This window comes from Babylonia areolata, chromosome 21 (genome assembly GCF_041734735.1).
Source record: "Babylonia areolata isolate BAREFJ2019XMU chromosome 21, ASM4173473v1, whole genome shotgun sequence".
NCBI classification, from domain to species: domain Eukaryota; kingdom Metazoa; phylum Mollusca; class Gastropoda; order Neogastropoda; family Buccinidae; genus Babylonia; species Babylonia areolata.
In genome coordinates this window covers 35,296,158-35,308,932 of record NC_134896.1, presented here as the reverse complement: position 1 = coordinate 35,308,932, position 12,775 = coordinate 35,296,158, and the positions used below count along the sequence as shown (strand labels likewise).

Below are 12,775 nucleotides of genomic sequence, written 5' to 3'. Positions count from 1 at the left end.
TTTTTTTTCTTTTCCACAGTGTATGTACTGTTTTGCTCTGGAGATCAGGTAGTGATATTATAAACACTGGGATGGTCACTAGCTGTTTATTCTGCAATGTTATTTGCCTATATGGCCTTTTTCCTTTTTATGTTTTATTTTAAAGTTTAAAAAAAATCCTTTTGTAACGATTTTTTTTTTTTTGCAATCTGGGGATGATAAATCAAGTAGAAGGGCTGACATCATGAGCACAGCCTTGTCTTATCTGCCAGAAAGAGCTTAATGTAAGATGATATTATGTCATGTACTGTGTTTATTTTGTAGGGTTTTTGGGTGTGTTTTTTCAAGACGTGACAGGGTTTTGTATATAAAGCGGTTAGGCAGTCCTGATAATACGGCCCTGTGCTGTCAGCTGGACCAATAATAAGCAACACTGCCAAATTAATGTCAAATGTTCTGCCGGCAGTGAACTAGTTTTGTCTTACAGTTAATATTGGGAATTTGGCCAGCAGAAGGATTGCAGCAACCACCCTGGAAATACTTCTCTGGCACCACTGATCAAGGAATGCAAACAGCCATCCCTTTCCCATGCTGCAGCATCACTGTCGCTGCCCCTTTCCTTGCATGCAGTGACCACCACTCACGGCACTCGTGCCCTGCTCTGACTCTCTGTGTAAAGAACCTTTCTGTACTGCAGCCTGTAGGCTGGTAGTTGAACAGAACAAAGTGTTCTACAGTCTGGTGGTTACGAATGAACCTTACAGCAACAACAGCATCATTATTACACCGCACTTCCACTTTGACTCTCTTAGTGGAAAGAACCTCTCTGTACTGCAGCATGTAGGCTAGTACTTGAATAGAGAAAAGTGTTCTGATGATGGAGTCTCCCGTCGGACCGACGACCGTCGGGCTGCTCTGACACTGTGGGAGGATACGGGCTCCGCATCTGCCCCAGTCTACGGCGGACGACCATCACCCCACAGACGCCTGCGTGCAGAGTCGTGACTAGGAACTGCCAGCAGCATCCTCTGCCTGTCCCCGTTACCACTTCTCCATTGCCGCAGGGCTTGGGAAAGCTGGGTGTTGAAGAGCTAGCTCGTCGTTCCGACATTAGCCTGGTTGCCTGACCAGCACAGGTGACTTTTTTTTTTTTTTTAGTGAAGAGGAGTTGTGCAGTCCCTTCCCCACTCTCTCGCCTACCGACACTCACAGTCCCACAGGTGGAGATACTGCCACGTGTAGAACGGCCTCGGCAGGTGCAGTTTTTTTCTTCGGAGTTCCGACTCCTAGGAGGACTTCCAGCCAAGGATAAGAGCTCCGCCTGCCCTTTGGTCATCCTCTTTCGCCTTTACAGCCTTTGTCAAAGGTTTCCTCGTCGTTGGGTGACTTCACATGCGGCAGGTAGTACTGGGATACATGGTACCAGTAGCAAGGGCTATGCCCCTGACCTGACGCACAGAGAAAAGTGTTCTACTACATCCAACGAATGTACCTGACAGCAACAACAACATCATTATCATGCTGTCCCTCCCCACCCCCACTCCTCTCCATTCAGCCGACAGATCATGCTGTGGGATAAGAGGACCCAGCTGGCACGGGAGATGCAGGCAGCGGTGGACTCCAGCGTGGGCCAAGGGGAGATCAGGGCCATGAAGGCAGAGATCCACCGCATGACGGTGCGCCACACCCAGCTGCTCAAGATGCAGGAGAAAATGGTGCAGGACATGGAGAAGTGGGTCTCCAGGTCAGACAGCTTGATCACTGTGTGTGTGTGTGTGTGTGGGAGGGGGGAGGGGGGGGAGGAGATGTTTCTGTGTGGTCTGACCGTGTGTGTGTGTGTGTGTGTGTGTGTAGTGGGGAGAAGGGAGGGGGGAGTACTGTGTGTGTGGGAGGCGGGGTGTGGGGGTGTGGAGGGGGCGGTGTTTGTGTGTGGTCTGACTGTGTGTGTGTGTATGAAGTGGGTGGTGGTGGTGTGTGCTGTGTGGGTGGGTGGGGGAGGTGTGTTTCCAAGTGTGTGTGTTTGTGGGGGAACAGCTGCTGTGTTTGTATGTGTGTGATTGGGGGGTGGTGGAGGTGGGAACGTGTTTGAGCGCGCGCGCGCGCGTGTGTGTGTGTGTGTGTGTGTGTGTGTGTTGTCCGACTGTGTGTACGTGTGAGTGGGTGTATGTAGGAGGCTGGGGCGGGGGAGAGTGGGTGGATGAGGTGTGTGTGTGTGTGTGTGTGTGTGTGTGTGTTTTGGTTAAAAAAAAAATCCAATACATTACTATCTCTGTATATTTTGCATTAGTTCGGTGTGATTCTTTTTAAAGATAATTCATTCTTTACAACCCTGCTTTAAGTCACTCCCACCCCCTTAAAAAAAAGAAAAAAAGGAAGAAGCAAAAGAACAACAAACTGACCAATAATCTATGTGTGTATGGATTACAATATCTGGTTTGAATTGAATATTCTGATAGACATACAAGATTATTTGGGTAAAAAGATATAACGACAGTACGAAGCCATGCAAATTCTATGTGAGATCCAAGTTTGAATCTGGGTCTTGTCTGCTATGTTACATGTACGTTTTGTATACTTTTGAGAGTATACATGCTGGTGCAGTGAGTAGACTGTACATGAGTGTGTTTAAGTCACCGTGTGTGTCTGTGTCTGTGTTTGGTCATGCATAATTATGTGTGCATGCTTTCATTTGCTTGTTGGCTTGCTTGTGTGTGTATGTTTTCAGGTGTGTATACAACGGTGTGTTTATGTTGTACAGATGTGACACCGTTGTGATGAGAGAAGAGGTGCGTGAGCGCGCGCGCGCGTGTGTGTGTGTGTGTTGTACAGACGTGACACCATTATGACGCAGGGAGAAGTGTGTGTGTTGTACAGACGTGACACAATTATGTCAAGGGGAGGTGTGTGTGTGTGTGTGTGTGTGTGTGTGTGTGTGTTGTACAGACGTGACACCATTATGACGGAGGAAGAGGTGGCTGTGTTGTACAGACGTGACACCATTATGACGGGGGGAGAGGTGTGTGTGTGTGTGTGTGTGTGTGTGTGTTATACAGACGTGACACCATTATGATGCAGAGGTGTGTGTGTGTGTGTGTGTGTGTGTTAACTGTTATACAGACGTGACACCATCATGACGTGGAGAGAGGTGTGTGAGTGTGTGTGTGTGTGCGTGTGTGTTATACAGACGTGACCCCATTATGATGCAGAGGTGTGTGTGTGTGTGTGTGTGTGTGTGTGTGTGTGTGTGTGTGTGTGTGTGTGTGTGTTATACAGACGTGACACCATTATGATGCAGAGATGTGTGTGTGTGTGTGTGTGTGTGTTATACAGACGTGACACCATTATGACGCGGGGAGGTGTGTGTGTGTGTGTGTTAACTGTTATACAGACGTAACACCATTATGACGCGGAGATGTGTGTGTGTGTGTGTGTGTGTGTGTGTGTGTGTGTGTGTGTGTGTGTGTGTGTGTGCTATACAGACGTGACACCATTATGACGCGGGGAGAGGTGTGTGTGTTGACGCGGGGAGAGGTGTGTGTGTGTGTGTGTGTGTGTTGTACAGACGTGACACCATCATGACCCAGGGAGAGGTGTGTGTGTTGTACAGACGTGACACCATCATGACGCAGGGAGAGGTGTGTGTGTGTTGTACAGACGTGACACAGGTATGTCAAGGGGAGAAGTGTGTGTGTTGTGCAGACGGGACACCATTATGACGAGGGGAGAGATGCTTGTGTGTGTGTGTGTGTGTGTGTGTGTGTGTGTGTGTGTTGTACAGACGTGACACCATTATGACAAAGGGAGGTGTGTGTGTGTGTGTGTGTGTTGTACAGACGTGACACAGTTATGCCAAGGGGAGAAGTGTGTGTGTTGTACAGACGGGACACCATTATGACGAGGGGAGGTGTGTGTGTGTGTGTGTGTGTGTGTTGTACAGACGTGACACCATCATGACGCAGGGAGAGGTGTGTGTGTTGTACAGACGTGACACAGGTATGTCAAGGGGAGAAGTGTGTGTGTTGTGCAGACGGGACACCATTATGACGAGGGGAGAGATGCTTGTGTGTGTGTGTGTGTGTGTGTGTGTGTGTGTGTTGTACAGACGTGACACCATTATGACAAAGGGAGGTGTGTGTGTGTGTGTGTGTGTGTGTGTGTGTGACACAGTTATGCCAAGGGGAGAAGTGTGTGTGTTGTACAGACGGGACACCATTATGACGAGGGGAGAGGTGTGTGTGTGTGTGTGTGTGTGTGTATGTGTGTGTGTGTGTGTTGTACAGACGGGACACCATCATAACGCAGGGAGAAGTCTGTGTGTATTGTACAGACGTGACACAGTTATGTCAAGGGGAGAGGTGTGTGTGTGTTGTACAAACATGACACCATTATGACGAGGGGAGGTGTGTGTGTGTGTGTGTGTGTGTGTGTGTGTGTTATACAGACGTGACACCGTTATGACTAGTGAAGAGGTGTGTGTGTGTTGTACAGACGTGACACCATTATGACACGGGGAGAGGTGTGTGTGTGTTGTACAGACGTGACACCATTATGACACGGGGAGAGGTGTGTGTGTGTGTTGTACAGACGTGACACCATTATGACTAGTGAAGAGGTGTGTGTGTGTTGTACATACGTGACACCATTATGACACGGGGAGAGGTGTGTGTGTGTTGTACAGACGTGACACCATTATGACTAGTGAAGAGGTGTGTGTGTGTTGTACATACGTGACACCATTATGACACGGGGAGAGGTGTGTGTGTGTGTTGTACAGACGTGACACCATTATGACGAGGGGAGAGGTGTGTGTGTGTGATGTACAGACGTGACACCATTATGACTAGTGAAGAGGTGTGTGTGTGTGATGTACAGGCGTGACACCATTATGACTAGTGAAGAGGTGTGTGTGTGTTGTACAGACGTGACACCATTATGACGAGGGGAGAGGTGTGTGTGTGTTGTACAGACGTGACACCATTATGACTAGTGAAGAGGTGTGTGTGTGTTGTACAGACGTGACACCATTATGACGAGGGGAGAGGTGTGTGTGTGTGATGTACAGACGTGACACCATTATGACTAGTGAAGAGGTGTGTGTGTGTTGTACAGACGTGACACCATTGTGACGAGGGAGAGGTGTGTGTGTGTGTGATGTACAGACGTGACACCATTGTGACGAGGGGAAAGGTGTGTGTGTGTGTTGTACAGACGTGACACCATTATGACACGGGGAGAGGTGTGTGTGTGTGATGTACAGACGTGACACCATTATGACGAGGGGAGGTGTGTGTGTGTGTTTGTGTGTGTGTGATGTACAGACGTGACACCATTATGACGAGGGGAGAGGTGTGTGTGTGTGTGTGTGTTGTGCAGACGTGACACCATTATGACGAGGGGAGAGGTGTGTGTGTGTGTGATGTACAGACGTGACACCATTATGACGAGGGGAGGTGTGTGTGTGTGTGTGTGTGTTGTACAGACGTGACACCATTATGACGAGGGGAGAGGCCCAGGCCCAAATGAAGCAAAAGGTGCTGACTAGGGCAACGTTCGAGAGACAGATGAACGACCTGCGAAAGAAAATCAAGAAAACCATCGAGGTCAGAAGCTGGCTCTTCAGATATGTTTCGTGGACCAGACAGTGACTTTGAGAGAGAAAGAAAGAAAGGGACAAGAGTTATTGTGCTTGTGTATGTGTGTGGGTGTGTGCTTGTGGGTGTGCGTTTATGAGTATTTGTTTGTGTGCGTACAAATGACTGTATGCAAACGTGTGTTTACGTGTTTGTGTTTGAGTGTGTGTGTGCATGAATATGAAGATCAAGACATGATAACTATATTTGAAACGAAACAAGAATGGACATGCCATATTAGATCTCCAGGGCTCCTAGTTTTCCACGAAGTTACAGATTTCCGCATACAGTAAAAATGAGATTCAGCGAGAAAAAACAACAACAAAACATTCAGCTAAAAAACTGAGAAGTGCTGGTATGTATCAACGCCTTTTTCAGTTCTGTGGATGTAAGATAGGACCATAGCTGACTAGGATGTCTATAAAACTTTACCAGAACATACGGTCCAATGAAAGGTTCCTCACAATGCTTCCTCCCAAGGAAGCCATAATGAATTTAAACACAGGCTGACTAGGATGTCCAGAAAACTTTACCAGAACACATGGTGTGGTCCAATAAAAAATTCATCACAATACTTTCTTCCCAGGATGACTAGGATTTCTGTAAAATCTTTCCCGAATGTATGGATCTGTCCAATGAAAAGTTCCTCACGATGCTTTCTTCCCAAGGAGTCCATAGAAAATGTAACCACAGGCTGACTAGGATGTCTTCAAAACTTTATTGCTATGTATGGAACTGTCCAGTGAAAAGCTCCCCACAATGCTTTCATCCCAAGGAAGTCACTATAAATCTGACCACAGACTAAATAAGATGTCTATAAAACTTTTACCGGAACATATAGAGTTCGAAACCAAATGCTTGAGGAGACTACTACACATCTCCTACAAGGAGCACAAGACCAATGACTATGTGCGGAACCTGGTCAGCAACCTTGTTGGGCCCCAAGAACCACTGCTGGCGACTGTCAAACGACGGAAGATGGCATGGTTTGGTCACGTCATACGGTATAACAACCTCTCCAAAACCACCCTGCAAGGGACTGTAGAGGGAGGGCGCAGACTGTGGTGGCAGAGAAAGAGCTGGTCCGACAACGTCAAGGAATGGACCAAAATGACGATGCCAGATCTCCTCACGACAGCTGCCAACAGAACGGCGTGGCGAGCTATGACATCTTCCTCATGTCCCCCCAACGACCCCAGCGGTTAAGGGAATGAGTGAGTGAGTGATAGAGTGGTCCAATGAAACGTCCCTCACAATGCTTTCTTGCCAAGGAGGCCACAGTAAATGTAACCACATGCTAGCTAGGACATCTATAAAACTTTACCTACCTGAATATATGGAACTGTCGATTGAAACGTTCCTCACCTTACCATCCTTCCATCCGAAGGAGGTCGTAGTAAATTTAACCACAGGCTAACCAGGATGTCTTAAATAACTTTATTGCAATATATGGAGCTGTCCAATGACAAGTTCCTCAAAACACTTTCACCCCAAGGAGCCCATAGTAAATTTAACCACAGGCTAACTAGGATGTCTTCAAATAACGTTACTGCAATATATGGAGCTGTCCATTGGCTGGAATGCCGGGCAGGATGCCAACGAGTGTGACACAGAGGTCAACCGGCTGAGGGAGTACCATAGTGATGTCAGCCAAACCCTAGAGGAGAAGAACCGCAACTCCCAGAGTCTGCAGACCACTTACGACAAACTGGATGAGGACATTAAAAAGATGCTGGACGACAAACAGAAGGTTAGCAGGGATTGTGTAACAGTCTGTGTGTTGGAGAGGGGTGTGGTGGATGTAATGATAGCAATAATGCTGTTGTTGAAAGGTCCATTCATTTAAACCAGAGACAACTCTGGTTGATTTTTCCAAACACTTTATTTCATTCAGGTGCAGGCTGCAGTACAGAGAGGTCTTTACAGAAAGAGATTCCAGGTGGACGTTCCATGAGCGGTCACTGCATGCAAGGAAAGGGGCAGAGAAACAAAGGGACTGGTGCTGTCAGCGTGGGAAGGGGTGGTTGTTTACGTTCCTTGACCTGTGGTGCCAGAGTTATTTTGAGGGTTGCTGCATTCCTTGTGCTGGCCAAACTCCACAGTTAACTATATGTCAAAACTAGTTCACCGAAGGAGCTGAATGGGGGATGGTGATGGAATGGGTGTGTGTGTGTTGTGGTGTGGGTGTATGTATGTATGTGTGCTTGTGTGTGCGTGGTCTTGTGTGTGTGCTTATGTGTGTGCGTCAGTGCATGTGAAACACCTTGATCCTGGCTCGCTTTAAACAGTAAGATACCACCGATAAAGCTTTCCCCATTCTCTTGCTTTGTATCCAAGATATAACAGCGTATGTGCGATAAACAGTTGTGACCGACTAGGACCATCAGAACAGCAGAGGAGGCAACTGCTGTCCCGTAGAATTCGATTTATTGGAGTGTCGTGCCCAAATAACATCACCACTCTTTCGGCCAGGATGGCTTTAGGACACTCGGTGTTAAGATTGTCCCATAAGGCGAACCGACCCCCCAAGGCTGCAGCACAAAGAGCCAGTGCAATCCTGCCTCCTAGTTTGAGAGTCATAGTCCACAAAAGATTAAGCTGTAAGCTGAGTTCCCATTGCTTTGGAGAAACCATTGATCTGTAAGTAATCAGTATCATCTGAACACAAGAAACTATTGCTCTTCTTCTTCTTTGTTCGTGGGCTTCAACTCCCACGTTCACTCATGTGTAAACGAGTGGATTTACGTGTATGACCGTTTTTACCCCGCCATGTAGGCAGCCATACTCCTTTTTCGGGGGTGTGCATGCAGGGTATGTTCCTGTTTCCATAATCCACAAACGCTGACATCGATTACAGATCTTTAACGTAGGTAGCTGATCTTCTGCTTGCGTGTACGCACGAAGGGGGTTCAGGCACTAAGCAGGTCTGCACTTACACTGATCTGGAAGGTTGGAAAAAACTCCACCCTTTATCCACGGCCACCAGGCGCCGTTACCGAGATTCGAACCCCGGACCCTTATATTGAAAGTCCAGCTATTGCGCCTGTCAACCATCGCTCTATAAGTAATCATTACGATGTGAACACACCCCCTTCCCCATGTGGCGTCTGCCGACAGAACCTGTCGGAGCTGGTGTTCAAACAGCAGCGGGCCAAGTACTACCAACAGGCGAAGGAGGACAGATACACCCCGCTCTGTCGATCGGACTCTGCGGCCAGCATGGAACGGGACAAGCAGCAGCAGCGCGCGCAGGCCCTTTCCTCCATCCTGGAGCGCCTCAACCAGGAGTTCCCCAACGCTAAGCCCGCGCTGCGTCGCGCCACACTGCTTGTCAACTCGGTGGTTGTTGTGGGTGGTGGGGAAGAAGACATTGCTTAATTAACTCATTCAGCCCTGCCTGCACCCGAACAATGCTCTTGACGTTGGACTCGTGTTTCAGTAAAAATGGTTTCCACGTTCCTACATGCACATTACCTGCAAGTGAAGGCATCTAACTTCTACAGAGTTTCTGGTTGTATCCACACATGTCAGTTTGAAGGAAAAAATCCCAGCTGATTTCAGTACATATCCTGTGCCCCCCCCCCCCCCCCCCGCAACCCCCCCCGCCCTCACCCCACGCCCCCTCCCCCCCTCCCCTGGTGAGGTTGTAAACTCCCCAGGGTTGAATGGGTTAAATATAGCTGCTTTGATGGGTCACTTTGAGGTACACTTCGCTTGAATGCGGCCTTGACGTTATTCGGGTGGCAGTCAGAATGTTGTTTCAAAACTGAAAGCTCCCAACTGTGAAAGCCAGGGTGATTCGTTTTTTTTAAATAGAAAACAGTCAAAAGAACATAGTTGAATGTTGTGCCTTTACAAAAAGATACGCTTTTTTGGATAATAAGCTGGGGCTTTTGCGATGTTTGGGCTTCTGCTGAAATGAGAAATCCTGTGGTGATCAGATACAAGACAGGAGTACAGTGAAGTGGAGTCATCAACTAAGGGGAACTAACAGAAGTGACTTTGCTGTTGTTCACTCTCCATTAGGTGTAAAGTAAACCACCATGCTCTGGTCTTTCATAGTCTTTTTTTTTTTTTTTTTTTTTTTTTTTGCTGTGGATATTTTTTTTTTCAAGATTTGTTTTTGATTGTTCAGATTTAATCATTTCTCTGATCTTTTGTCATCCTTGTATTTTATATTTTCCAATAAACTACTTTCTCTGAAGGAGAGAACGCCACGTGCACACACACACACACCACACACATGTATCTTTACCTCTGTGTGGGAAAGAAAGGGAGAAAGAAAGATCTCTGTAACTTTCAAACTGCATTTACAATGACCTGGTATGTCTTTCAATTCATGCTTGAATATAGACGTACGCATGCTGGCATGGATGACCAGTACGTCCTTTTACACACACATATATCCACTGTCACACTTCCACACATTCGTGGACGTAAAGGGATGTGTACGCATGAAAGCACACACACTTTTTTTTCATTTTGTATACTGATATATGTATATATACACATAGAGGTTTGGGGGAACATGCAATAAAATTTGTATTTGTATTCCTTTTTATCACAACAGATTTCTCTGTGTGAAATTCGGGCTGCTCTCCCCAGGGAGAGCGCGTCGCTACACTACAGCGCCACCCATTTTTTTGTATTTTTTCCTGCGTGCAGTTTTGTTTGTTTTTCCTGTCGAAGTGGATTTTTCTACAGAATTTTGCCAGGAACAACCCTTTTGTTGCCGTGGGTTCTTTTACGTGCGCTAAGTGCATGCTGCACACGGGACCTCGGTTTATCGTCTCATCCGAATGACTATACATGCACTACTGGATGGTGCTCCAATTCAATCAGCTATTTCCTATTTTGCGTTTTATCAGTTCCGTTGTGTGGTGAATGTGGGAGCTTGGATGATTTGTGTGGTTGAAAGGATGAGAGAGAGAAAGTGAGAGAGAGAAAGACAGTTACCAACAAAAATATACCATCTTCAATATCACGGTCGCCACCCTGATTCTCTCTTGCTGGCAGTGTTGAGAGGCTCCAAGATGGTCTCAGCCTTTTTGATCAATTTCAACCAAAAGAAAGAAACTCTGGGCATAGAGTAGGTCAGAGCAGGGGTTCTTGGGGGAGGAGGGGCATAGAACAGCTCGTGGGGGGTGGGAGTGGGGGGAGTTGCGGAGGGAAAGAGGGTTATAGAGTAGGTCAACGACTGGTTACAGGGAGGCAAAGGGGTATGGAGTAAGTTGGCGGGAGGAGGGGGGAAGGGGGGTTAAGGGTCGCAGGAGGGGCATAGAGTAGCATAGGGGAGGGGTTAAGGGTGGGAGGAGGGGTATGGAATAGGTCAGGGAATGGGTTACACAGGGTAGGAGGTGTATAAAGTCAGGGGAGGGGTTATTGGGGGAGGAGGGGCATATAGTAGGTCACGGGAGGGGTTACAGGAAGTGGGAGGTGTATAGAGTAATGTCAGGGGAGGGGTTACAGGGGGAGGAGGGGCGTAGAGGTAGGTCAGTTTGAGGGGTTACGGGGGTGGGGGGGGGGGGGGGAAAGAAGTCATGATGATTTAGATATTTATATATAGCACCTATCCTCGGTTGGAGACCAAGCTCAAAGCGCTTTACAAACACAGTCATTTGCACAATATGCTGCCTACCTGGGGAAGAGCCGGCTGCCATGAGGGGTATAGAGTAGGTCAGGGGAAGGGGTTAAGGGAGGGAGGAGGGGCATAGAGTAGATTAGGGGGATGGGTTAAGGGAGGGAGGAGGGGCATAGAGTAGATTAGGGGGAGGGGTTAAGGGAGGGAGGAGGGGCATAGAGTAGATTAGGGGGTGGGGTTAAGGGAGGGAGGAGGGGCATAGAGTAGATTAGGGGGTGGGGTTAAGGGAGGGAGGAGGAGGAGCATAGAGTAGATTAGGGGGAGGGGTTAATGGAGAGGGGAGGGGCATAGAGTAGATTAGAGGGAGGGGGGAGGGGCATAGAGTAGATTAGGGGGAGGGGTTAAGGGAGGGGGGAGGCGCATGGAGTAGATTAGGGGGAGGGGTTAAGGGAGGGAGTTGGGTATAGAGTAGGTATACACTATGTCAAGGTATACACACATAGTCGAGCACAGCTAACGCAAAGGAAGTGGACCTGCCACAACTGAACTTATCGCTGAGGGAAAAAGTGAGTTTTGAGACGAGATTTAAAAGATGCAAAGAAGTCAGAATGACGGAGGTTATCAGGGAGCTTGTTCTACGTCTTTGGCGATTGAAAAGAAAACGATCTGTGTCCATAGGTCTTACTTCTGACGTGAGGTAATCCTGAGAAGTCGAGTATCAAAGGAAGAACGGAGCTGGCGAGACGGGGTATAGATATGGAGGAGTTCAGAAAGATACTTGGGGCCAGATCCGTTGACTGCGGAAAAGGTCAGAGTGGATAGCTTATAGTATATTCAATCATAAAAAAAATTAAAAAAAAAAAAAAGAAGAAGAAAGACAACGTCAAGTCAAGCTTGAATTGGCACTCGAGTGTTCTCTGTCTACAAGAATCGATAATATAATTGTCGGTTGGACGGCGGTTGCTCTCATTAATGGGTTTCATTGCTCCCCCCTCTGTCTTTTTCTCCTTATCTTTGTTAATTACTTTGATAATGACACACAAATTCTGCATTCGTATTCCGCCACAACCCAGTTGTTGAACTGAAAAAGTGAGAAACTGGAAAGAAGCGATCAAAAATCTTACAAATTTTGTATGACGCTGAGGCATGCTATGTTGTGAGAGAAAATATCCAAATGATGTGAAATCGAGGCATCTAATTTAAAAAAAAATCTTTTACTTCAGTGTCATCCTGACTCTTGTGTCATTAACATACGAATATCTTAGCCTCGAAAGATGCTTCCTACTTTACCCACGCACACACACACACACACACACACACACAGAGCAATTCGTTGTGACGTTGCACTCATTAACAGTCTTCTTTACCGTTATCAACCCTCCCTCCCGCTTCCCCCACCCCTCCACTCCCCCTAATTATTGAAATTTGTGTTCTCAAACTCATGAATCACCCCGCAGTAAAAGACTACCGCTCCACCTTCCTCTCCCCCACCCTCTAGTTCTTCCTCCTCCTCCCCAAATCCCAAATCTCCCCGAAAGTTCTCTCTCTCTCTCTCTCTCTCTCTCTCTCTCTCTCTCACCAGTTT

General features: G+C 47.4%; 1 protein-coding gene across 3 annotated transcripts in view; it reads left to right on the top strand.

Moving 5' to 3' along the window:
- LOC143296068 (coiled-coil domain-containing protein 40-like) overlaps nucleotides 1-9,177 on the top strand; it is a 43,924-nt gene extending 34,747 nt beyond the window's left edge. For 2 of the 3 annotated variants that reach the window (XM_076607822.1, XM_076607821.1), the window contains exons 17-20: nucleotides 1,535-1,723; nucleotides 5,459-5,579; nucleotides 7,201-7,359; nucleotides 8,727-9,177. In XM_076607822.1, the coding sequence (XP_076463937.1) occupies nucleotides 1,535-1,723; nucleotides 5,459-5,579; nucleotides 7,201-7,359; nucleotides 8,727-8,987 (730 nt within the window). In that variant the 3' untranslated portion in view covers nucleotides 8,988-9,177. The remainder of the gene's footprint in view (nucleotides 1-1,534; nucleotides 1,724-5,458; nucleotides 5,580-7,200; nucleotides 7,360-8,726) is intronic. The other variant, XM_076607823.1, reaches the window with a different exon arrangement.
- Nucleotides 9,178-12,775: the final 3,598 nt, after the last annotated feature.